At 54.5% G+C, this 25,455-nt stretch overlaps 1 protein-coding gene across 4 annotated transcripts; it reads right to left on the bottom strand.

Moving 5' to 3' along the window:
* Positions 1-539: 539 nt before the first annotated feature.
* On the bottom strand, positions 540-25,444 carry ZBTB17 (zinc finger and BTB domain containing 17). 4 transcript variants are annotated; one of them, XM_037045144.1, is made up of 16 exons: positions 25,063-25,198; positions 23,901-23,987; positions 6,931-7,137; positions 5,625-5,813; positions 4,863-5,006; positions 4,442-4,567; positions 3,602-3,843; positions 3,373-3,515; positions 2,986-3,286; positions 2,494-2,581; positions 2,289-2,405; positions 2,081-2,201; positions 1,714-1,844; positions 1,185-1,394; positions 990-1,079; positions 540-904 (listed from the first exon to the last, which is right to left on the bottom strand). In XM_037045144.1, the coding sequence occupies exons 3-16, from the start codon at positions 7,133-7,135 to the stop codon at positions 621-623; spliced, it is 2,391 nt and encodes a 796-aa protein (XP_036901039.1). In that variant the 5' UTR covers positions 7,136-7,137; positions 23,901-23,987; positions 25,063-25,198; the 3' UTR covers positions 540-620. The 4 variants fall into 4 exon arrangements, with proteins under 4 accessions (XP_036901039.1, XP_036901040.1, XP_036901036.1 ...); XM_037045145.1 differs by lacking the exons at positions 23,901-23,987; positions 25,063-25,198 and adding an exon at positions 25,384-25,444 and having other exon boundaries at positions 2,081-2,104; positions 2,360-2,405; XM_037045141.1 differs by lacking the exons at positions 23,901-23,987; positions 25,063-25,198 and adding an exon at positions 25,384-25,442.
* Between the last annotated feature and the right edge of the window lie 11 nt (positions 25,445-25,455).

Below are 25,455 nucleotides of genomic sequence, written 5' to 3'. Positions count from 1 at the left end.
ATTACCATAAAGTATGCGTGGAGCCCTCCCGCTTCTCCAAACCCAGCAGAACCTGGCCCATGGCCTGTTGGGCCTGGTTCCCTCTGCCTATCTTGCTGCTCTGGCTGAATGGCCCTGAGCTGGGCTCTGGGGTTCCCTGGATCCTGGTAAGTAGTGTGGCCAGCCCCCACTGGGCCAGCTCTTAACCCCCAGGCAGAAAGGGAAGCTGAGTCGCACCTGAGTTCCATGACAGAGAGGGTAGGTGGGATCCTTAAGGTGAACAGGTGAGAAGCCTCCAAAGAGGTGACTGCGTGGGGATGGGGGGGCACATGGAGCCACACTCTGGCTTGGGAATGCTACCTGCACCCCGATTTGGGCAAAACAGCCCACTTGCTTCTAGACAGGCCCCAGGGCTCCAGTCCCACTCCGCAGAAGAGACAGCCTGGCTTTCCCAAAAAGCAGGTCTCTGCAGGTGTGGGCCCTGGGTGGAGCAGCCCTTTGTAGCATCAGCCATAGCTGCCAGCTCCCCACCCCACCCCTACAGGGAGCTGTAGGCAGCATTAGAAAATAATCAAATTTATTCTCTCTAGTGAACGGGGCCACCCATCCTTAAATAAACAGTCAAGAGGAGGGATGCCTGCTCACTCGGCAGGCGGCGGACATTCTGGGGCTGTGGGGGGTGTCTCTGCCAGAGCGGGCTGGCCATCAGCCCCGTCCCGAGGGCGGAAGACCAGTTCCCCAGCCTGCAACACCTGCCCGGCTGGCCACGTGCTGCCTGGCCCATATTGCTGGTAGAAGTCCGCATCTGTCTGGAACATGACCAGTGCCTGTGCTGTGTGGATCCGCACGTGCTGGGCCAGGCTGTTGGCATCCAAGAACTTGTCCCCACAAGAGTCGCAGGCATAGAGGATATGGGTGTTGGGGTCTGTGGGGAGTGGGGGTCACAGTCAGGATGGGAAGGACCCCTGGGCCCACCAGCTTCCACACCCTGGGCAGCCAGCCCTTCTCACCTTCTTCCTGCACTTGCTTCACAGCTTTGCTGATCTCGGCTTTAAGAACTTCAGTCTCGTCAGCGGTCACAGCCGCCCCCACTGGTACCACTGTGGGCAGAATCAGCAGGGCCTAAGGCCAAAGACACCTGCCCCTTCACTGTCACCCCAGAGGCAAGCTGCCTGTAACCACCCTCTGCTGCCCATGGCCCGCACCTGTGAGCTGAGTGACGGCTGTTGCCGCCAGCGCCTCGGTGGCCAACGTAACCATGTCATCAACAGTGACTACGCTGACCTCACCACCCTCCTCTGGCTCCAGGATTTTGATGCCTGCCTTGCCCTGGTGCACAGTCTTCACATGGGAACGAAGGTTGTCCACCCGGTTGAAGCCACGACCGCACTTGTCACACAGGTAAGGCTTCTCTCCTGGGGGGGGAGGCAAGGTTCTCTCCTGCCATTGGGGGAGGGGGGAGGACCTCAGTGGCCTCCAGCTTCCCCAGAAGCCCTGTCTTTTCCAGTAGCAAGTGCTCTGGGGCAGACACCAGAGCTGCACAGAAGCTTCCAGTGGCCCCTGCACCTTCTGGAACTATAAGAAAATGGGGTCCTCATTTGAATTGAACTACCTTCAAAACCACCTGTTGCAAGTGCCAGCACCCAAGGCTGCAATCTGGGGGTCCCACCCTTCCCACCACCCCTAAGAGCAGGGCGTGAGACAGTCCAGACAGGCAGGTGGGCACACACTCACCAGTGTGGATGATGATGTGCTTGGACAGGTCTCCCACATTCACGAAGGCCTTGCTGCACACGCTACACTTGTGGGGGCGGATGTTGTCATGGTGGCGGATGTGATTGGCCAGCTGGCTGGACTGGACGAATCTGCAGGGCCGCAGAGAAAGGGGCTTACTCTGAACTGCCCAAGCCCAGGTCCAGGAGAGCTGGGCTGGGCCTCCTGCCTCTCATTCTACATCGGAGGGGATCCCTGGACCTACACCTGGGCTTGGACAGCAGTCGGCTTGGAACTGAGCCTTAGTTTGCTTTCTGAACCCCTTCACCATGCAGAGTGTGGGGACCCTGCAGCACCCTGGGCCTGGGTGGGACGGGAGGGGCAGGACCTCTTGCCGCAGCGCTCGCAGACGTAGGGCTTCTCCCCGGTGTGCTGGCGCACGTGGGCGATGAGGGAGCTGGCCTGGGTGAAGGCTTTGCCGCACATCACGCACTGGCACGGCTTCTCGCCTGGGGACGGGGCAAGAGGTGTTAGCGCCTGTTTCTCCTCCTCCCCGTGTGCCCTCCCGGCTCCCACTGCTGGGCCTGCTCACGCACCCGTGTGGATGCGGACGTGCCGCTGCAGGGCACCGGGGTCGGCAAACTGCCGCTGGCAGTGGATGCACACGTAGGGCTTCTCCCCACTGTGGATCCGAAGGTGCCGCTTCAGGTTCCCTGTGGAAACGACAGAGGGCCTGGCGTGGGGCACCCCGAGGGGGCTGAGGAGCGGAGGGAGAGGGGCAGCTAGGCAGCCTGGCCCTACCTGAGGTGGTGAACTGCTTCCCACATTCTCGGCACTTGAGGGGCCCATCCGCAATGTGTATCTTCAGGTGGGCCTTCAGGTTCCCCACCTGTGCCAGGCAGGGGTCAGAAGGGCCATCCCACACAACGTGGCCTTGGGCCCCCTCAGCAACCCCTCTGCCAGGGAACAAGTGATTCTGGGTCCTCCCAGGGCCTGTGGTTGACTCCACCCATCCTTGCTCAAGGCCAACAGAAGGATTCGGGTCCCAGCAGTGAGAAGGAAGCCACCCCCACCCCACTTCCTTCCCGTCTGAATCCTACCCTGACTTCACCTGCCTTCCCACTTTCCTATGCAGAGCTCCGTCCCAGGGGAGGGTCATATCCTACTTAGCCACCGACTTGTCCCACTAAGCCTCTGTCCTCGAGGGCCATGGCCTGAGGCAGGAGCTCCCTCGGCCCAGGGGCCCCCCCTCTGTGTGCAGGGTGTGGACACTTCTGGGTGGTACCCCGACACCTGGTTGAACTTCTTGTCGCAGTGAGGGCACTTGTGCTCCTTGTCGGTGTCGTGAGTCTCCAGGTGGCGCATCTTGGAAGTGGGGTCGGAGAAGGAACGGCCACAGTAGTCGCACTGGTAGGGCTTCTCACCACTGTGCACCAGCTGGTGCCGCTTGAGGTTGCCGGACGTGGTGAAGAGCTTACCGCAGTCCTCGCAGCGGTAGCGCGCCTCGCCCGAGTGCCGCTTCTTGTGCAGGTTCAGCAGGCTGATGAGCCGGTAGCTCTTGCCACACTCCTCGCAGCCGTATGGCTTCAGTGGGCTGGTGGTCAGATGGGAGAGGAGGGGTCGCTGGGGTCCTACCAGGGCCAGGCCAGTGGGAACGAGGGGTGGGCCGGGGCACCACACCTGTGTGTCTTCTCATGGGCCTTGCAGGCAGCTGGGTCGGAGAAGGCCTTGCTGCACTCCCGGCAGGAGAAGGGCTTCTCGCCGGTGTGGATGCGGATGTGACGCTTGAAGTTCCCCGTGTGCGTGAACTCTTTCCCACAGTCCTGCAGGGCATGAGAAGCTGGCGTGAGGGGCTGCTGGCTGGGAAGATGGGGCTGGGCAGGCCGCGCAGCGCCACCCATGGCCACACCTCGCATTTGTGGATGACGGAACCGTAGGCCTTGGACTCGGTGCGGTCGCCGTAGGTGCCCAGGCGCACGCCCCGGGTCTCTACGCCCAGCTCCTGGCCTGAGTCTGTGCTGGCTGACTCCTCGCTCTCCTCAGGGGCATCCCCCTTGTCCAGCTGCGGCCCCTCCTCCTTGACCGCAGCAGACACGGTATCCTCCTCCTCTTGCTCCTCTTCTCCTTTCCTGGCCGGCTCCACCTGCATTTCTGCGACGAGGAGAGCAGGCACTGAGGCACCGGGAGGGCAGAGGGGCCTCCAAAAGGAATGTGAACTCGAGAGTCAGAGAGATGACAGGAGGACAACCTGGCACCCAGCCACGTCAGGCCTGGGGCTGTCCTATCTCCACACATGCCCTTCTTTATGCATGGGCACCTAGCAGAGCCTGGCAGTGTCTGGGCACCACCAATTAATGGCCCCTGCACTGGCCAGGGCAACAGCAGGGAAGCGGTTGACCAGGGACATTTGCTGCTTGGAGGATGGAGGCAGGCAGGCAGGCCTCACTGCACAGGGGTCCCGGGCACCGCAGGAACGGCGCCGTCAGCCAACAAACGCTGAGGGGAGCCATGGGCTGCACAGCCCCTGCGGTGCCCAGCACCGGGCAGAACGCCAGCGCTGCATCACTTCTGTGCTAACAGGAAGCACGGCTAGGGTGCACAACCAAGAAACCGATGTCCAGGTTCAAGGATGAGAAGAGATGTCAGCCCAAAAGCTGAAGTGGGATTAGCTGCAGGTAGAAGGAGAGGGACCTGGAGGGGTGCATGAGAGGGGGACGGGTGAGCGAGGGGCCCGGCTGGGCGGCAGTACCTTGCTCCAAGCTCTCTGACAAGACAGCCTCGGCCTCAGCAGCAGCCATGCCACTGGTGGGGTCAGGCTTGGGCTCTACTGGCGGTGGCTCCCGGGGGGCATCGGCCTTCTCCGTCTGCTCTGCACCTGGGGTGGAGGGGTGGGGACACTGGAGGCTGGACTGAGACTCTGTCCGGGGGCCAGATGGCCCTTCCTGGACCAGGGCCCTGGTAGTGTCTGTGGCTTAGGGAGTGGGGTTGGAGGCCAGCAGATTTAAACTCGGGCTGCTGTGCCTCTGCTGTCTGGAACAGACACCCCACCACCACAGTGGGTCCCTTCTGGGTAACCTGAACTCAAGCCCCAGGAGCCACCCGAGGAAGCCCCTCCCCGTGCTGGGGCCCAGGGAGATGCGGGAACAGGCGGCCTCGGCATCACAACTCACCACTGGCCGCACTCTCGGCCTGACCACCACGCTCCTCTTTGGGTTCCCTGCCTGGGCCCGCAGATGGACTGCTTCCTGCGGGGTCTGGCTCACTCAGAGCGGCGGCGGCGGCAGCCTTCTTGTCTTTGGCTCTCCTGTCCTCTCCTGGAGATGGAACAGGGCAGACCTGCCGTTTCCCATCAAGTGCCCACCATTCAGAGGGGACAGGTTGCCCAGGACTCGCTAGCTCCTCCAGATCCTCCCTGGGGGTACAGCTCAGTAGTGGCTTCTTGGTTTGTTCATTCAAGAAATTGTTCACAGGACACAGTCTGTACCAGGCTGCCAGCCAGCCCGGGAATACCACTGCCGTGACTGCTGCTTCTGGGAGGCTCACAGACTGGCTGAGAAGACCGAGCCCTCCCATGAAATACCAGTGCTGATCAGAGGTCAGTGCTCACAAGGAGGGGGCGGGGTCTCTGAAAGGGCGCCACAGGGGACCGAGGAACGGCCCAGGGGAGGAAAGCACAGGGGGAGCGGACCGTGTGCAAAGAGGCCTGGCTCGAGGCCTACCACCCGGTTCTTGGCAGCAGAGCACAAGGGGAAGCTGGAGAAAAGAGGGGAAGGGGTAGGCCTCTCTCAGGCTTCACTGTGGCTAATCCTTACCAGCACCCCACAACGCAGGCAAGGCCAGAAGAGGAAACTGAGACCCAGAGAGGTGACAGAGTCAGAGGCAGAGCCCCCATCAAAAGCCACCTGCTCGGGAAAACCTGTCAATGCTCTTACCTTCCATGGCCAAGGCCTCCGCATTGTCCCCAGGGCTGGCAGCCGGCTCAGTGAGTGACTTGAGGGCGTGGCAGGCCGTGATGATGTCCTGCATGTGCAGGAAGCTGGCCACAGCCAGCACATCGTCCACGTTCTCAGAGCTCAGGCTCAGCTTGGCCGTGTACATGAATTCCAGCACCTGCCCCAGGCCTGCCGAGGACACAGACAGCCATCACGGACTTGCCTCACGGACCTGCCTCACGGCCTGGCACCAGCAGCCTGCCCAGCTGCTCCGCTCGGCAACACGGTCCAGGGATTGGGAAAAGCAAGGTGGCGGGCCACCACCTCCCCATCTCCTGTGCTGGCAGAAGGGTGGGCATCGGGGGACTCGCGGCCCAGACCATAGCCTCCAAACAGAGGTTCACCCACGGAGGGCATAGCGCATGGATGCCCACCCTACACAGAAGAGGGGGTGACACTCGCCCTACGTGGAGGACAGAGAGTGTGACCGCCTGCCCTACTCAGAAGATGGAGGGTGTAAATGTTCGCTCTACGTGGGGGACAGAGGGTGGAAAAGCCCACACTGCCCTGAGAACAGAGGGTTAAATGGAGGGCAGAGGGTGTGAATGCCACTCTGTACGGAAGACAGAAGGTGTGAATGCCTGCCCCGTGTGAAGGACAGACAGCATGAACACCCACCCTGGACACACTACCCAGCCGTGACCCTTCACCACCAGCGGACACTCCAACCGGAGTGTGTCAGCACTGGCTTTCATCGGGGCTCGGCCACAAACTCTCTCACTGACCTCCAGGCCAGTCAGCTGACCTCTCTGGGTCTCAGTTTCCGCACCTATAAAATAGGGGAACATGACCTTGCCCTGAACTTCGCACAGTGTATCACGCCATTCTGGGTCAGGAGCCCGAATCTATGACCGGTTTCTTTCTCAATCCCAAGGCCTGCCTCCCTGGCCCCCTTCCCAGTCCCTACCCCTGCCATCCTCGTCTTGGTTAGCACTGGAAGGGGTTTGGGACTCAGAGCCCACCTGCTGCTCTGTCCCTCCCGCTGAGCTTGTCCTGTGTTCACTTCGGCCTGGAGCTTATGGTGGGCCCTTCCTGCCAGTTCCCCACCTCCCCACCCGCTCCCGACCTAAATAGGCCCCGAAATGCGGCAGGAACTCGGTCCCCACACTCTCATGGGCCCTGTGTGGGAGGCAGGTGCTGCTCCCGGGAGGGCGGGGACTGTGTCAGGAGGGCCTGGCACATGAGTGTGAGGACCAGTCAGAGCTTCTGGCCCTAAACAAGCTTGACCCTGGACCCAACGGGGTACCTGCCGCGTTACTGATGTCCAGGTGCACCACATCCTTCTGGTCCACAAAGAGCATCTTGAAGTACTCGCTGCAGGCCGCCAGCACTGCTTTATGGGCCTTAAAATCGACACCGTCCACCACAAAAGTGCAGTCACACAAAAGCCCCAGCTGCCGCTGCTGGTTCAGCTGCTCCAAGACGTGCTGGCTGTGCTGGGGAAAATCCATGGCTGTGGAGAGCCAAAGGCCTTCGTGTTAGCACACAGGAGGGACGCCGCGCAGCCTCGACACCCAGCCCCAAAACTCCCGGGTGAGAAGTGTGAGGAGACGGGGAGAATTTGAACACATCCACGAAGGGCGAACACCTCGACACACTCTGCAAGCCGAGCGCAGCCAGCGGCTCCCAGATTCCAGGGTGTACTGGCTAGGAAAGTTCTGAAACCCAAAAAGCATCAGCGGGCCAGCAAGAAACAGCCCCCTTTGTGACTTGCCAGGTGATGGTGTTAAAAAAGTCAAAAGACAAACACAAAACGTGGGTTACTGCCAGCATTTCAAAAAACACGACACAGTTTAACGTTTTTTTCAAAAAGAATCTATGACATGATCTTAGAATAAAGGACAGACTGGATACACTTGGCTTTAGGAAAACCTGTTTCTCTTTCTGTCACGGGAGGTAAAGCAGGCGCCTAGGAAGGCAGACTTCTCATCTCCCGCAGTTTCAGGAATTGGCCCCCTTCCTGCTGTACCCACAGGGTTCCGTGCAAGTTCCCTGGAGCCCAGCTCTCTCACTCATTCATTCTTGGGCTCAGGGAACTGCATCGAGGTGGGGAGTCCTCTGCCTCCAGAAACCTCCCCAGGCTGTCCCTGGAGAAAGAATGAACTCTGACCCTGACCCCAAGAGCTGAGGCCTGGCCGCAGTTTCTCTGCCAAAGACCTCCCTTAATGCCTGAAAATCCCATGACTGTCTCCAGCAAAAGTGCTCAGAAAGTTCCGTGGCCCGGTGCCGAGCCACGCTGAACGGCACAAGCCATGGCTAAGTGTCGAAAACCGCTCTCCTCCCGCCTCCCCCCAACATCACACCAGTCAGTCTTAAGATCAGGTCCTCTTTTCAAGAAGGAACCAATTTCAAACTGAAAGTCAATACCCACTTCTGGGACCTCATTACAGAGATCCAACAGGGCCAGGCTGTCATGTCCTGGCCCAGAGTCTCAAAGTGGCGGTGACTTCTCTTCCAGTGCTCCTGGACCCTCTTCTCTGAGGCTGCTCTGCTCAGGGCTGCCCCAGGCTATTTCTGGGCAGGGGATGGCAACACTTTGGGGCTCCCAGCCCTCAGGTTGCAGCAGCCTCTCGCTGGCTCTGACTGTTCCCCTGTTACATCAGCCTCCTGGGGGTGAGTCACAGTGCCGCAGCCCTGGAGCTGCGGTGACCATGTATGGTTGTCTGGCTGTGATGAGCCACAATGGAAGCCACACCCCAGCCCTCCACACGTGGCTTACCCAGCACAGATCAGCTTTGAAAGATGCGAGGCCAGCCCACCCCATCCGTGATGTCTGGAAACTTTTCAAAAGTAGGGCTCTGTATTTGCTGGGCTGAGGGAAGTCACCCGACAGGTGGGTGGGGCTCCATCAAAGAAGGGGAAACACGGCAGTGGCAACAGGCCCTGTGTCTCGGGGGGCCAGCCTCCAAGCTGAGGGCTCAGAGCTCTGCTGCTGGGGACCCGGGGGCACCCTTTCCCTTTGGTCCCAGTCACTCCTACAAGCGCATAGACAGAGGCTCAGCTTCTTGGATCTCTCTGTGGTTTCATAACTACCTGGGGCTAGAGCTCTACGTGAGGGAGGGAAGAGCCAGAAGCCAGCCCTGGAGTCAGGAGGTAAGGTCCCAGGCGGCAGGATCGGCCCCTGAGCCAAATCCAGGGCACAGCAGCAAGACGCCCCCCCCTGAAGCAAAGCCACCACTGACACAGGACAGCCTTCCCCAGGGCTTCAATCCCTGGAGAAAAGCAAGTTCCCATTTGTGTGTGACCTAAGGGACTGCAAGACAGAATCCTGGCTGCTCTGGTTCTAAGCAGGGAGAAGCTAAGAGAGAGAGGTTTTTGGAGAACGTGAGAAGAACCAACGCTCAGTCCATGGGTTAAACACCCAGGTAGGCCTGGGATTTGAAGCGAGCATACACCAGGCATGGTGTTGAGGGAACCAAAGGCAGGTGGCAAGGAGAAGCCTGGGCCAAATCATCCCCAGAGGCATCTTCTCTCTGCTGTGGAAAAAGCCACACGGGCAAGCAGGTATGTGCATGGGTGGCCCGAGTCCCAATCACCAGTCACTCTAGGTCCTCAGCAGCCCCAGGTGAAACTCCTCCCAAGTGCAGAAAGCGAGGAACCAGCAGGCTCACCAGGGCCCAAAGCTCAATCAGCTTCAGAAGGAGCCCTTGCGAGCCAGGTCAAAACCCTTCCCTCCCGCCAGAGGGCCTGGCTCCCCCAGCTTCACCAGGAGCCAAACCAAAAACAGAGCTGGGAGGAAGTCTGGGCTCAGAGACAAGCAGGGAGCATCGGCGGAACCCCCCGAGGTACAGTGGTTTCCAGCCCCCGTGAGCTGGAGCCTGCTGAAAGTAGAACCCTTGAGCCAGAAAGCATCTGACTTGTTGGGGAGATGGACGTGAGAACAGACTCCTGGCCCCACAGGGTGAAAGGAACCCGCTGGCCCAAAGGTCTGGCGATTAACTGGCCTTGCAGGATGCCCGAGGCTGTGACAAGCCTGCTGCTGCCACACACCCCAGAGCTTCCAGGGAAAGGCAGTGAAGCCCAGCTCTCCTGGGGCTGGACACACTGTGGAGATGGTGGCAGGGCGGGGGCGGGGGGCGCTCATTTTCAGAGGCCTTGGAGGAAGGCTGGTAAAGGTCCCTGGGAGAGCGTGGATGGTGGCCCAGCACCTCCAGTCCCCTGCCCACCCCAACACAGAGGAGAGCAGCTGGGCCATGAGTAATGTTTGCCACCCAATGCCAACCACACTCTTCCAATGCGAGATGCCTGCCCACAACTGGCCACTCCCCAAATGTGGGTGTCCTCAGAGAAAACCGGAGGCCACTGAATCCCTGAGGCAGCTTGCAGAACTGCTCCGGCAGATAAACACTCCTGAGAGCCTCTGTTATGACAAAAATCAAAGAAGAAAAGGGGCAGAGAAAAAACAGGTAGAGGATAAAGGGAAGGAGCAAGAAGCCAACGGGAAGGAAAGGACCAAAAAAAAGGAAGGGAAAAAATGAAAAGAAGGCTCAGCCTATAAATAGTTAAGCAGCACTCACACACGCTCAGGAGTGCGAGCCTGTGATCAGCCCCCCAGGGCATGTGAGCACAGCGGAGGAGGGGGACTCGCCAAGCTCTAAATGGTGTCACCCACAGAACTGCTGTCAGTGTTACTGGATTCAGTCACCGCACGTGTGTGCGGCTGGTGGAGCTCACAGAGGCCCCCCCCCCCAGGCAGCCTTCCAGCTCTCGCCCCCACCACCGGCTGGAACGCCCACACAGCCCCCTCTCTCCCCAGGATGACGCGCCGAACCAGTGAGGGGCCAGCAGACTCGGTCCTTTCCTCAGAGCTAGAACTCGGCAGTGCCTCACCTCCAAAGCTGTGCGGAATGCTCTAGAACGATCACAGCAAAGGAGACTCCAACTGTCTCCTGTTTGAAATCTACAGCGACAGGAATGCACTGGGATCTGGCCAAGCTTAGAGGAAGGGGTCCAGGAAAACCGTGCGCCACCTGGGCTACACCGTGGGACCTGCAGCACCACAGGCAGGGCACGCGTGCGATGAGGGGTCACGGTCGGAGGACACCTGAAGCATCCTAGTGAGATCAACAGCCAGCTTCTCGTGACCGAGGTGCTGTCCCCACCAGCCCTCCACTCAGGCGGAAGTGTGGGGTCCTTCCCTCCTTCCTGCATCTCGCTGGAAGGGCGACAGATGCGGGCCTCACTTACAGCTACTTCCACGAGAGACCCGAAAAGCTCGGATCTACAGAAAAGACAGGATAAGACCACACAGCCCACTGAACCCCAAGTCCTCGTGTCAGATGCAGGAAATGAAAGCCCCAAACCACACGAGCTGGGCGTGACCTTCCTAGAGACTCCGGACTGCAGCCAGGCACCTTCCCCGACACCGCCGGCCGCCCAGCTGCTCTCCTTGATTAATGGGACCGACCACGGTGCCAGAGCCAGAGCGCTCTCCGGGTGACCAGCAGCCTGGCTGGACACACAGCCCGGGCCTGCCTCACAAGGAATTCATTTGGAAATGAAAATGACGGACCTGGGGCCCCCTGCAGTGGGACTCGAACAGACCCGGCTAAGCAGTTCGGACCCGGAGGGCATGGGCCCCAGTCCCTGAAGCCAGCTGGCAGCAAGGCTGCCACCCCTGTCAGTGTGGGTTGCACAGGCTCTGGTCTTCCAATGGAATCCGAGTGACCCTGTGACGACCCTGACCAACAGGACGCAGTGATTGTGCCAGTTCCAGGCCTGGCCCGTTAGTGGTCTGGAAGACTCTACTTTGCTCTCTTGGAATCCGGCTGCCCTGCGGTGGGAATGTCCGGGCCCCCTGTTGGGAGGGGGGACACAGGGAAGGGCCCCGGAGGAGACACCGATGTGCAGAGGCTCGTGAAGAAGAGCTAAGGCGCTCCTGCTGACAGCACCCAGGCTCTGGGAGGAGACACTTTGATGGACCTTGCAGCCCAGCTCCCAGCTGAACGCTGTCACGGGAGTGACCGCAACACCTCAAGGAGCAAAAAGCCTGCCCAGTTAAACCCACAAAATTGGGAGAAACAATAAAGTCCTGATGGTCTAAGCCACTAAGTTTTGAGGTGGTTTGCTTATAGCAAGAGAGAACTGATACAGACGGGAACCTAGAAAGGAACAACATTTGGGATAACGGTTCTCTCGGGACGGGAGGAAGGGCGCCAGAATCAGAATGCCGGGAACGTTCTGCTCCTCTACTTGGATACAAGGTACTTTGATGATTTAAACTAAATGTGTACATTTCATATACTTTTGTAGGGGGACATTTTTGAAAATCTAAGTTTTTAATAAGAAAGAAGTGAGCACAGGTGCCACATTCAATCCATGCAAAGACAGGCTGTTTCCAACCGTGCTCACAGCCCGTCGCCAGGGCTGTGGGAGGCACAGGCCTCGATTCCCACGTGAGGAGTGGGGTTTGGAGCGGGGAGGGCCGCCCACCTCATTGGTCCATAAACACCACGCTGACCAAAAAAAGGGGGGTTCTCCTTGCGCCATAAAACCCACTCTGCTCAAGTCAACAAAACCTGAACCCCAGATGCTCCCCAGAAACAATGGAATGACATTATGGAGTTCCTTCAACATGCCAAGCAACCCAGCATCACGCATAGCACGGCCCGATCACCTAAAAACTAAGAACGTGGCTGCTCTGGGCACCAACTTCCATCCTGCTGCTCCCAAGATGTAGGGATTCGAGAGGCCGTTCGGGACTGTGGAGGCAGCAGAACCTCTGACAACAGGCCAGGGGGGACCTGAATCGGAATTCTGCCACCTACTGAACTAGCAGGTGGTGCCCAGCAGGCTTCTCCTCTCAGGGAGCATTTGAGATCTTGCTCCCTGGGGTATGTCATTAGTTTGGCTCAAATAAATTCTTTAAAAATTTTTAAAAAATACAGTGAGCCCTGGCTGGTATAGCTCAGTGGATTGAATGCGGGCCTGCGAATCACAGGATCTGGGTTCAATTCCCAGTCAGGGCAAATGCCTGGGTTGCAGGCCGGTTTCCAGCAGGGGACTCACGAGAGGCAACCATACATTGATGTTTCTCTCCTTCTCTCCTTCCCTTCCCCTCTAAAGATAAATAAATCAAAAATCTTAAAAAAAATACAATGAAAAAAGCTTCTCCCCTGGCAAAATGGGGCCAATGGGAGTACCTCCCACATCTGTCCTCGGACTATATTAGGTAACACGAAGGGCCCAAACCCCGTCTGGCACACGGTGGGCACTCGACAAACCTGTTTCCAGGAAGCAAAGATACAGATTATAGTGGGGCTTTTGTTGTCTTTAGGCCCAAGACCGTATCAGACAGTTTTTCTTTCTTCCTTTCTTTCTTTTTTTCCCCCAATGCCCTGACTGGGAATGGAACTGCGACCCTTTGGTTCACAGCCTACACTCAATCCACCAAGCTACATCAGCCAGGGCTCTTTCTTTCTTTTTTAAAGATTTTATTTATTTATTTTTCGAGACGGGGGAGGAAGGGAGAAAGAGAGAGAGAAACATCAATGTGCGAGAGATAGGTTGACTGGTTGCCTCTCTCATGTCCCCCACTGGGGACCTGGCCCACAACCCAGGCATGTGCCCTGACTGGGAACTGAACCAGCAACCTTTCAGTTCGCGGGCCGGCCCTCATCCACTGAGCCACCACAGCCAGGGCCAGGCAGTTCTACTTACCCTTTTATGCTAGGCACCTCGGGTGCTCTCAATAACTATTTGATGACTTGACCTTGTTAAGAAGTTGTAATCATAACCCATTATTCCTTCTAAATGCAATCTGGAAAAATCCCAGAGCCCAATTAACATTCTGAGAGGGAGGGGGTGAAGGGAGGGGCACCGGGCAAGAACCACTCTGAGCCATTCTCTCTGTCAGAGAAGCACTTTATATTGAACAACTGTTCTGTTAAACCCCAAGGGTAATCCCGGGTGAGGGCTGGAGCGCCTGCCCTGAGCTCTAAGTGGGTCCACAGAGCCCCACTCCTCACAGTCAAATGGGCACTTGTCTAACATGAAATATTTATTACCCAGGTTACTAGCAAGCACTCGACTGCAGGCAGTTTCCAAAACACCACACAGCGGGGAGCAGGAGCCAGGGAACAACGGGCCCACCACAAGGAGACGCCGATCGCACAAACCACGGTCCCGCCCCACCGCGGGCCTGGACCTGACACGGCCACCTCACGTCAGGGGCCCTGTGTAACCCGAAGCAGGTGAAAGGGAACACCACTTGGCTTCCGGTTGCTCAGAGTTCCTGATTTGCTAGAAATGCAGGTGGCTCCTCTGCACAGCTTCGGAGTTGGGAAGGGGCACGGGTGCCCGACAAAGAACTGTGTGCATCATGGGAGACAGCACAGAACGGGACAGCGCGCCTCAGTGTTGCGAGACAACCAGTGAGTGGAGAAAGCAAGCGGGAAGCAATGCAGCTGGAGGGACAGGCACGCTGCCGCACCAGGGCCAGCGTGCGTTCATCCTCAGCAGTCGGGAACCCAGCCTGGGGTGCAAGGGAGAGAGGGCTGTGGTTAGGCTGACCACTGAAGGCCACTCTGGCTGCAGGCAGGTGGAGCACAGACTGAAACGGGGCGCTCAGAGCAGAAAAACCAGTTAGGATCCCCACAGCACTGGACCCTCGGATGTGAAAAATGGGACAACATCACCCCCAGCTGGCCTTGGGGGGGGGGGGTTGCTGGTGGCCAGAACCCAGAACATGCGGGTCTTTCCAAAGAGGGCTGCACAAGTGGCCCTCCTGTGAAGTACTGTGACACCCTCTGAAAGCTTCAAGTACCTCTTCTTGGAGTGGCTCAAAGTCCCCTAACACTTAGATCCTGAGCCTTCCTAAGGGAAGCTGGACTATGCTGATGGTCCGAAACCATAAACCCAGGCTGGCAACTCCTGCCTCCTACTCACGTGTAAAAGAAAACACCCATGGCTCTGGAGGGATGCACAAGACACTGGTAAGGGGACCCCTTTGGAGGAAGGGAAAGAGGAGAGAGGACTCACACTTTTCACATATATCCTTTCTGTATCTTTTGTTTCACCACTTGTAAATATTATCTATTAAAAATTAAAACTGCCCTGGCTGGTGTGGCTCACTGGATTGAGCACTGATCTGTGAACCATGGGGTCGCCAGTTCGATTCCCAGTTGGGGCACATGCCTGGGAAGCAGGCCAAGTCCCCAGTAGGGGGTGTGCCAGAGGCAACCACATAATGATGTTTCTCTCCCTCTCCTTCTCGCTCCCTTCCCCTCTGTCTGAAAATAAAAAATAAATGATAAAATCTTTAATAAAAATTAAAACTGAGAAATAAAAGGAAGGAGGAAAGAAGAGAAAAAGAAACACCCACAAAGTCACAGCTCCTCTGTCTATTTACCATAAAACCTTTAAGACACTTTCTACAAGACTTGGTGACTAAAACCTTCTCAACAGGAAAAACTCATAAGGGAAATGGAAAATTATGGTAATTTCCATGAAGAATGTGTCACTCGGGAAAACTTTATGAGCAAACATTCCTTAAGGGGACAAAACTGAAAATCCCCTAGACGAGCAGCCGGTGCGTCTTTCAGACAGAGAGGAACCCCTCCGACTCCGTGAGGAAGCCGAAGGCTCCCAGGGGACAGCCTCACACCCAGCTCCGCGGGACTCCGGGGGTTTTCTGGCTCCCGGGGCCCAGTTAAAACTTCTGCCCTGGAATGGAGCCAAGCTGGTTAAGTACCTCGGGCAGGAGTACTTGCATCCTGGCACCTCAACTTCCCTTCTGTAAAATGGGGATGCTAACACAAGTTTCCACATCATGAAGTTGCTATTGGCCACCACTATTATCACCTATTTACCTGTGCTAGCGCTATGAATAAGTTAGCAAAGAAAGGGGGAACCTAATGCTCTAACCCTCACCCTATCTTCTAAAAACGAATGTAAGTCCCCCTGGCTGGTGTGGCTCAGTGGACTGCACGCCAGCCTGGGAACCAAAAGGTCACCGGTTCAATTCCCAGTCCGGACCCAGGGCTGGGCTGCAGGCCAGGTCCCCAGTTGGGGGCATGCGAGAGGCAGATGATGGATGTTTCTCTCACATATAGACGTTCCTCTCCCTCTCTCCCTTCCCTTCTCTCCAAAAAGAAATAAATAAAATCTTAAAAAATAAAAATGGACGTAAGTGAAAGTTGGGGGTTCAATTTCCAGTCAGGGCATATACAGGAAGCAACCTTTGAATGCAAGAATAAGTGGAACAACAAACTGACGTCTGTTTATTTCCCTCTCTCTAAATCAATCAATACATTTTTTTAAAATAAGAAACGAAAAAGCAGATGTAAAAAATCTCATCAATCATCCAGGCACCCATCAAAGACGAAGTTTCAACCTGAAAAAAGACCAGAAAAACCCGAACAGACTACAGTGCTTACTCCATTCAACCGTAACCAGGGTACAAGGCAGAGGCGCACCATACTTGGGGGCAAATCCACCTTTTTTCTTCCAGGAACACAATTTTAAAGGAGCCACGAGAAAGAAGACAGAACACCCCACTCCAAAAGCGGACTTAGCTGTCCCGCGACGCTTGTTAAAACCCACAATCCGAGCCAGAAGAAGAGGCGGCCAAACACCAGCCTCTGGAGGTGGCTACAGTTTGCCCTCAGTGTGGCACGTGCCTCTATGTGACTGTCCGGTGCGTTTGTTCACGAGGATTAGTGACTACGAGGTCCCTTCTGGTGTTAAGATTTAATAACTGTTGAGTAAATGATTTGATTACTAAGACTGCCAGGTTACAAATGCACACCTTTGAAGTATAACAGATACCATGGCAGCGACAATAAAAACAAGATTTTACCTAGCACTTGGCAGATTTTTTTTTCTTTTAAAACTTTCCCAATATTGCAAATATTAAGATTTCCAAGAATGAACATCAACGATGAACTCTATGTGAATATATATTACCCACATAAGCCAACATCATAGCGTGGATTTACTATTCCAAACAGAATTAAACTCAAGTTAATATTTTGTGAAACTTGACTGGGAAAAACAAAATGAGTAAGAGGACATTTTAGGGGACCATTTTGGGGGACCTCAAAATCCTCCGTTAGGCACAGATAAAGAGTGGTCAAGACGCAATGTCTCGATTTCCCTTGACTTTCTTTATATTTTTAAGATTTAATTTATTTATTTTCAGAGAGGGAAAGGGAGGGAGAAAAAGAGGGAGAGGAACATCAATGAGTGGTTGCCTACCACGCCCCCCCCCCCCCCCCCGGGGACCTGGCCTGCAACCCAGGCATGTGCCCCGACAGGGATTCAAACTGGCAACCCCTGTAGTTCGCGGGCTGGTGCTCAATCCACTGAGCCACACCAGCCAAGGGATCCACTGACTTTTTTAAACGGCTGGTCTCTTCAAGCCCAGGCCTAAGGGCTGCTCCACAAGACAGTTTTCGGACAGCAACCCTGGGATTAGATTAGGAGAGCCTTGAACTCCACTCCTCCTTGAAGAAACAGTGCTACCGACCTCTTGCACCCCTCAAATCCCTTCCACCAGCGGCAAGGATGAATGTGCAAAGCTGCCGAGAGCCTTCTCACGGAGTACTTGCAACCCTGGTGGCTTCTCAGCTGGCAGCTTGCATGCTTAGCTTAGTGAGAAACTCAGAAACCACCCCCAGTGCTACCTGGTTGGCAGTCCTAAGGCAGGCAGCCTGAGAGGCAGAGGTGGGGACACAGACAGAGGGACAGAGACAGAGGCCAATCTGGCCACGCCACAAGACCGCTCTGTAAGATATGCAGGCCGGCCCCAAGGGGTGGGCTAAGAGGGCCGTAGTGGGGAAGGGAGGGTACACAAACTTAATTCTTAGGTGTATGAAAGATTGGTCAGAAATCTCAATTTCTGCTTCATTCCTATTACCCTTGTCTTCTCAACATCCCAAATGTAAATACAAACTCGGGGGAAATATTCACAACCCAAATGGTAAATAAGGGTTAATAGTCCTGATACAAAGACGGCTCTTAAAATTAGCCCTGGCTGGTGCAGCTCAGTGGATTGAGTGTGGGCTGTGAAGCAAAGGGTCACTGGTTCCATTCCCAGTCGGGGCACATGCCTGGGTTGTGGGCCAAGTCCCCAGTAGGGGGCGCATGTGAGGCAACCATACATTGATGTTTCTTTCCCTTTCTCCCTTCCCCTCTCCCTAAAAATAAATAAATAAAATATCAAAAAAAATCAACAAAGTATATCCACACCAAAGACAAATATTACAGACATATTTGTATTACAGATAAATATTCACAGCAGCATCATTCATAATAGTCAAAAGGCAGAAACAACCTAAATATTCATGAATTGATGAATGGGTAAATAAAATGTGCTATCTCCATAAATGGAATATTATTTGACAATAAAAAGGCGCAGATACATGCTACATCATGAATGAACCTTGAAAATAATATGCTAAGTGAAAAAAAGTCAGTTTCAAAAGACAAGTCACACAGTTCCACTTATACAAGAGGCCCAGAACAGGCAAATCCATAAAGACAGAACGTGGCTGTCTAGGGCTGGCGGAGACAGAGGCGACTGAGCGACTGCTAACGGATGGTGGGTTTCTTTTGGGGTGATGAAACTGTTCCGAAATTAGATCCGGTGATGGTTGCACAACTCTGTGAATGTACTAAAAGCCGCTGAATTGAGCACTTTAAAAGGGCAAATTGTATGGTAAGTTAAAATGCTACCAAACTATTATAAAAAAATTAATCAACAGAAAGTCTCCCAACAGAAAAACAAGTCAAGGAAACGAACAGGCAATTCACAAAAGAAGAAATACAAGAGGTGGCTGCACTCTAGACAGACATCATCAGAGAACTACAAATAAGCCCAGGCCCGCATGTCCAGTACCAGACCGGCAGAAACTGAAAAGATGTCCCGTTTCCACCATGGCCGGGCCTGCTCCCAGAGAGCAGGAGCAGGAGCAGGACATGGTGCACCGTCTGCACGGCAGCCTACCGGTATGAAGCAGGTGTGGGTGCCTTCGTTGGTTGGGTAAAAACTAATGTTAGGATGTGAGTGAATGGCCGCGGAGCCCACAGTGCAGACGCAAGGAATCCCAGAGCCCTGGACCAGGACCACGGCCAGAGAAAACCCAGCCTTGCTAATAAGCTTCACCATACCGTGCACGCGGGAGGCTACTGGCTAGAAAAATCGTGGACTCGCTGTTTCCATAGGGCGGTGGCCTGTGGCATGAACACCAGCAACAGAGGGCATGAAGGAAATACCGTATTTTGCCATGTATAATGAGCTCCTATGGTTTTGGCCCAAACTTTCAGGGGGAAAAAAAGGAGAGAAGGAGAGAAATATCAATGTATGGTTGCTTCTTGTGAGTCCCCTGCTGGGAAGTGGCCTGCAACCCAGGCATGTGCCCTGACTGGGAATCAAACCACGATCGTGTGGTTCGCAGGCCTGTGTTCAATCCACTGAGCTACACCAGCCAGGGCTCTTTTAATTTTTTAATTCAGTTATTTACTTACTTATAGTTAGGTATTTGTTTTTTGTACTATGATAGAATTTTATCTTTTTTTTTAAGATTGTATTTATTTATTTATTTTTAGAGGGAAAGGAGAGAGGGAGAGAAACATCAATGTATAGTTGCCTTTTTGTTTGTCCCCTGCTGGTAGTTAGCCTGCAAGGAAGCAGCATGCAACCCAGGCATGTGCCCTGACTGGGAATCGAACCTCGATTGTCTGGTTCGCAGGCCCATGCTCAATCCACTGAGCTACGCCAGCCAGGGCCCATTTATTTTTGAATATACTATGGTACAAGAAATTTTATGTAACAAATAATTACAAAACACAAGAACAGATACAAGGTATTTCAGGTACTACCCCTGTATAATGCGCACCTTTATTTTTCCCTCAAAAACTTGGGGAACAAAGTATGTATTATACACAACAAAATGCAGTAACTGGAATAGTTCCTGTGGCAACCTACCTATAGAGCCTGACAATACTATTGTTGGGAGGGGGTGAAGCAAACAAAATTATCAGTTGACATGTAAATTAGGGAAACCACTTTGGAAATGATTTAGTATTATTTGGTCAAAATGAAAAGGCGCACACCCTGTAATTCAGTCCCACACCTGGGGGCAGACCCTGGACAGGCTGTACACGTGTGTCCCGCTAATACAGCAGCACCATCTGTCTCGGCAAAATTTTAGAAACAAACTAAATGTCCATAAGCAACGGAAAGAATCAATAAGTTCAACCATGAAAATGAAATACAGCCCTGGCTGGTGTGGCTCAGTGCACTGAGTACTGGCCTGTGAACTGGAAGGTCACCAGGTTCGATTCCCAGTCACAGCACATGCCTGGATTTTGGGTCAGGTTCACAGTTGGGGGCATGTGAGAAGCAACTGATTGATGTTTCTCTCCCTCTCTTTCTCCCTCCCTTCCTCTCTCTAAAAATAAATGAACAAAATCTTAAAACAAGAAAAAAAATGAAATACAGCTATATGCATCATGGATTAATCTCAAGAACAAGTGTTAGGCAAAACTCTGAAGTCACTGAAAACAACAACACAATTACACCAAGTTCAAAGCCCTGCCAAGTTAAACAATACATTGTTTAGCAATACAAACATGTGGTACAACTATAAAGAAAGGCAAGAGAATTACAAAAGCAAAATTCAGTGATTACCTGGGGGGTGGGGGTGGGGACAGGATCAGGGAGGGGCGCTCTTCCCGCAGGGGTAACATTCCTTTTCCAAAACTGGGTGGCGGCGGGTCCAAGCCTGTTACTTGTAATCTTATTCTTCATACTGTATATTTTGTATCAACTCGGTGTTTCACAATTTTCTTATACAAATTTCAACAATGTTCTTTCTGACTTTAAACAATGTTCTGAAGCGTGAACTTGGGCAGCTGACTGAACTACGGGTGACCCTGGAAAGTCCCCGACAGGGGCCCAGTCAGCCTCGAGACTACTGGAATGAGAGGTGCTCACCGACCCGGTGCCAGACTCAGGGGACACAGCTTCCCCCTGGGCAGTGGAGCCATCCACTTGGGGCAGGAAAGGGACTGCTTAGATTAACAGTTCCAGCACAGGAAGTGCGGAGGGTGGGGTGGGGAGAACAGGTTCTGCTGCCAGACCTTCAAACGTCTGAAAGCCCAGGAGCTGAACACGGTTTTGGTGTCACAGGGCACCCACCGAGCCTGTTTCCTGACCGGGTCCCCGCTGTGCTGGAGCTGCCCCTCTGAACCTCTGCTCTTCAGACGGGCGCGCACGACTCTCAGTACTGGCCGTGCCCTGGGCTTCCTCCGTCTGAAGCTCAAGGCTCATCTCCCTCCGACCTCCTAACGAGCTGGTTTGAATCCCAGAGCCCAAGCCCTGGTTTTCTGTATGTCTTGGTGGTTTGAGGTCAACTCTGATTGGCCCTTGGGCTGCTGAGCTACTGACACCAGGGAGGAACTTAGAGAGTGGCAGATACCAACGCTGACACTCACTACACATCTGCAGCAAAGGCTGGGGCCACTCGGTGCTGAAAGGCTGACCCTTCGGCCCCTGTTGTTCAACCACTTTAAAGTCGCGGCCAGCAGAAGAAGTAGATTACGGTCCCGGGACAATATGCTTTGTGCACATAATGCAGTTGGAGTTTTTTGCTTCCTCTGAGATTGGGGGTCCCTCCCTGTTCTGGGGTCTACCCCCAACAGTGTGCCACCCCACCAGACCCCACATCTGAGAGCCTCCGTGCCACCCTCTCAGGCACCATCCTTCAGGAAACTCCGGCAGAGGACAGGCCACCTGGTCATGTGTTCCCACATCAAACCCCTTTCTTCCTTCCTCAGCTCTGCACCCTTCCTTTCCTGACCGTCTTCAGGGTCGTCTTCTCCTCACAGACATATAACAACGCTCGAGTGACCAACTGTGGAGTCAGGGACTGCTAAGCACCACGCCACATGCACGACCTCACCAGTAATCCCACCCACACAGGGATGCACGAGGTTGCGAATACCCTCCTTTCACATCGGAGGAAACTGAGGCTTAAAGAGTCCGAGCGTCCTGGCCAAAGGCATGCATCTAGAAAGCGTAAGGAAAAGGAAAAGCCCAGGTGTGTCTCAGTTCTCGCTTCTAACCAGTACCGTAGATTGCAGTTCTTAGCTGGGGTGACTCTGCCCCAGATGTCTGCATCTGTCTGGAGACATTTTCAGTTGTGACAGCTGGAGTTAGGTGGGTACTACTGTCATCCGTGTGTGCTACTGGCCAGGGATGCTAAGCATCTCAAAGTGCACAGGACAGCCCCCCAAACGTGCCCAGTCCCAAGTGTCAACTGTGTCAAGGTTGAGAAACCCTGCTCTACTGGGGAAAGACAGAAAGACAGAGAAACGATCTTCTGACCTAGACTCTCATAGTTTAGGTCACAGTTCTCCACGTCCACACCCCATGTCACAGCCAGACACCAAGGAAACCGCCAGGCCCTCCTCTCTCCCCCATCAGCAGCACGCCCGCCTCACGTCACACTGGAGCTCTCTCTGGCCCCGACTGCCAGGTCCTCTTTAGTCAATCGAGGTTGATCTTCCAGGCATCCATCGTTCACTACGAACCAGCTATGTGCCAGGAAGTGAGCTACAGGGTGGGAATGCCAGGAGAAAGCAGACCCTGTCCCTGAATGCAAGATGCTGGGGGTCTCCAGGGAGACAAAGAAACCTATGGTTATACTATGAGGATACTAAAAAGTCACAGAGGAGGGGCCCCTCCCCTCTGGGGAGGGCTCAGAGAAGGCCTCCTAGAAGTCTTTGAGTTCAGAAGGGAAGAATTCACAAACCGACAACTTTAATTTGAAAGCTTGGTGGAACCCCTGAGGGAGACAGGGAGGGCACATAGTGGTCCTTGTACAATGTGGACAATCCCTGCCTCGAGGGGGCAGCGGCAGCCTGGCCTCCCCACAGGTTTAGGTCTTCTTCGACTGCAATCCCAACGGCCATCTCCAGCTTCGAACCACCCAGCACCTTGCAGCAGGAGGTGATTAACATCTGCACATCAGACCTTGTGAATTACATGCTTGATCTCACATAATTCTCAAGACAGTTTCTGGGAGAGAAAGAGACTGTTATCCCCATTTCACAGATGAGGAAACCGAGGCACAGCAATGAAGGAACTGGATCTTAGGACACGGCACCACTAAGCAGTGAAGCAGGGATCCACACTTGACGCCGGAGTCTTAGTCACCTCTGAGGGGACCTGTACAGTTATCAACCCTAGACAGGGTGTTTGTTCCAAATCTTCACCACCCCAGGAGAGTATTCCGTCCGTCACCCTTCCGCGCACCGCACAATTTTAAACAGATCTCTGTGGTGTTTCCTACACCGTCCTGTGATTATCCACATGGCCAAGTTTCTTACTCAGGCCCACATCCCTAGCACAATGTCTGACACGCTGGGCACAGAAAATGCTGAATGTGTAAACAAGCCTGGACTCCCTGGGTACAAGCAACATAAACCTGCCCAAGCCAGACCAGCCTGCCTTGGAGAGATGGAGGCCTGGGAAGCATGCCCAACCCTCTTACACCAACACAGTGGACTCAACTTCAGGCTGGGCCCAAGCCCCAAAGTTAGCAATCCAGTCACACAGGGGACCAAGCAGGTTCTCTCAGCCAGCTTTCCCTGCAGCATTGGAGTAATCATGATTCATTCTTTGTCTGTGCACCAGATGCTAACGTTTGGGGACATGCTGTACAAAACTATGTAACTTTAAACATTAGAACCGTAAAAGGAATGAGCATGTGCTCCCCACTCCATCTCTCCCTTTCTGCCAAGTGAAATGCACACACGATGGCAGGAGCTGAAGCAGCCAGTTTAGACCATGAGACAGAAGCTGAGGTTTGAATAAGGAGAGCCACATGATTCGTGGTACCCTGGTCCTGGATCGCTTCACAAAACAAACTCAACTGCTCTCCCAGCTCTGGACTGCTCACTTCCAGGACAATATTCCTTACTTCCAGGCAAGGACTAAGTTTCTATTTTGTTTCAGCCACTATATTCTGGGACTGTTAAGATTGTAATACTTAATAAAACAAGGTGTGAGTGCTGCCCAGTGATTAACTCAGTCTGGTCTTTGTTGGTAAAATCACAGTAATGTCAATAATTCCCCCTAAACTAGGATGTTGTCATTTGTATAACTTTAAAGAAAAATCTACCTTAAAAGGATGATTTGACTCATGCTGAGCCTTGAGAAGGACAAACTGATCTGCTGATTTGTTTCATCCTTGAGTATTACAGACATACCTCAGATTTCCAAGTAGCCCAGGCTACTCTTTTCTGACAGTTTGTCTGGGTAAACTCCAGCTTGGCTCTCCTCCTCCCACTCATTACCTGAATCAAAGACACCCAAGTGGAAAATACGATGAGAACTCAAATGTACCTGTTTCCTTAAGAGCTGCTGTTTCATTCATCCATCAAACACAGGCAAATGTAGAGCACTGAGCACAGAGCTGGGCACATAGTAAGTGCTCAATAAATGTTAAACTGCATCATTTTTGGTCTACTGTGGCCACCCTTATTTCTCACCTGAACTATTCTAGCAGATTCCCAACTGGCCTCCAGGGTCACCCCCTTCACTACATTTTTCACCTAGCCAGAGCAATCTTTCTAATCCGCAAATCTCAAGTGACTTCCTGTTAACCTAAAATTTGAACTCCAGGACTAGATTCAAAAGTCCCCCAAGGACCAGACCACAGCCTGTTCCCTTAATCGTAACTCATCTCTGACAGGAAGAATCTAAAGTGCTTAAGGGCAGAGTGAGCAAGCCCAGAGGCGGAAGCCCAGCTGCCTGGCTCCAGGCTGACTTCTCACTGCTGTGTCAGTGTTCGATCGTCCGGTCTATCGTCAGAACCATCAGGCGCTGAATCACCGTCTGAGGAATGAATGAATGGATGGGTGGATGGGACTGTACCCAGGGGCAAGTGGCGGCCTCCTACTCTGCCAGAACCTCGTAGGCCCTGGCAGGCCTGTGCCCTCTGCCCCTTCCAGCGCATGTGAGCTGCCCCTGCACCCTGCCCCCTCGCGGTGCGGCCACAGAACGCCCACCCGCTGCGGCGCGCGGGGTCAAGGGGCGGTGACAGCCCGTCGGCGGGGGCGGAGATGCTACCAGCTGGGGTGTCACCCAGCCCGTGAGGCGACTCGCGCTCCCTTGCCGTTCCCTCGCCAGGACTGCCGGTTCTCCCAACCACTTCCCAACCGCTTCCCACCCGCCCCCCGAGCGGCGCACCCCGCCCAGCTGCCCCTCACCCTCCTGCCCCGCGGGGTGCCCTTAGTCTGGGTTCCCTTCCCAGTCCATTTCCCTCCCCTCCCCCACACAACCGTCCCGGCACATCGCCGCGCCCCATCCTCCGCCGCCTCCGTCCGGATCCCAGGACTCCCCCGGCCCCGGGCGCTTGCGGACCCTCACCTGCCATGTCCCGGACCCCACCGCTGAAAGAGGTGCATCACGGCCGCGAGGAGGCCGGGGACGGCACTTCAGAGCAGACAAAGGGCGCCGCCATGTCAGAGTCGGGCGGAACCGACCTCGCCGGTTTCCCGGCTGCAACTTCCGCCGTATGCGCAGCGCTCGCGCCAGGCGAGGACTGCGGACAGGCGCATGCGCCTAGCTACCCAGAAGTTGAACGTTAACTTATGCAGTTAGAGGTGTTTTTTTAAATTGTATTTCTAGAGAGAGGGGAAGGGAAGGTGAAAGAGAGGGAGACAAACACGTGTGAAAGAACCAGGTTACCTGCCACACACCCCCGGGACCTGGCCCGCTTTCCAGGCATGTGCCCTGACGGGGAATCAAACCTGCTGCGGC

Source organism: Sturnira hondurensis, unplaced genomic scaffold, assembly GCF_014824575.4.
Source record: "Sturnira hondurensis isolate 20B ecotype Veracruz unplaced genomic scaffold, ASM1482457v3 Scaffold0004257, whole genome shotgun sequence".
Taxonomy (NCBI): domain Eukaryota; kingdom Metazoa; phylum Chordata; class Mammalia; order Chiroptera; family Phyllostomidae; genus Sturnira; species Sturnira hondurensis.
This window is presented reverse-complemented; position numbering and strand designations above follow the sequence as displayed.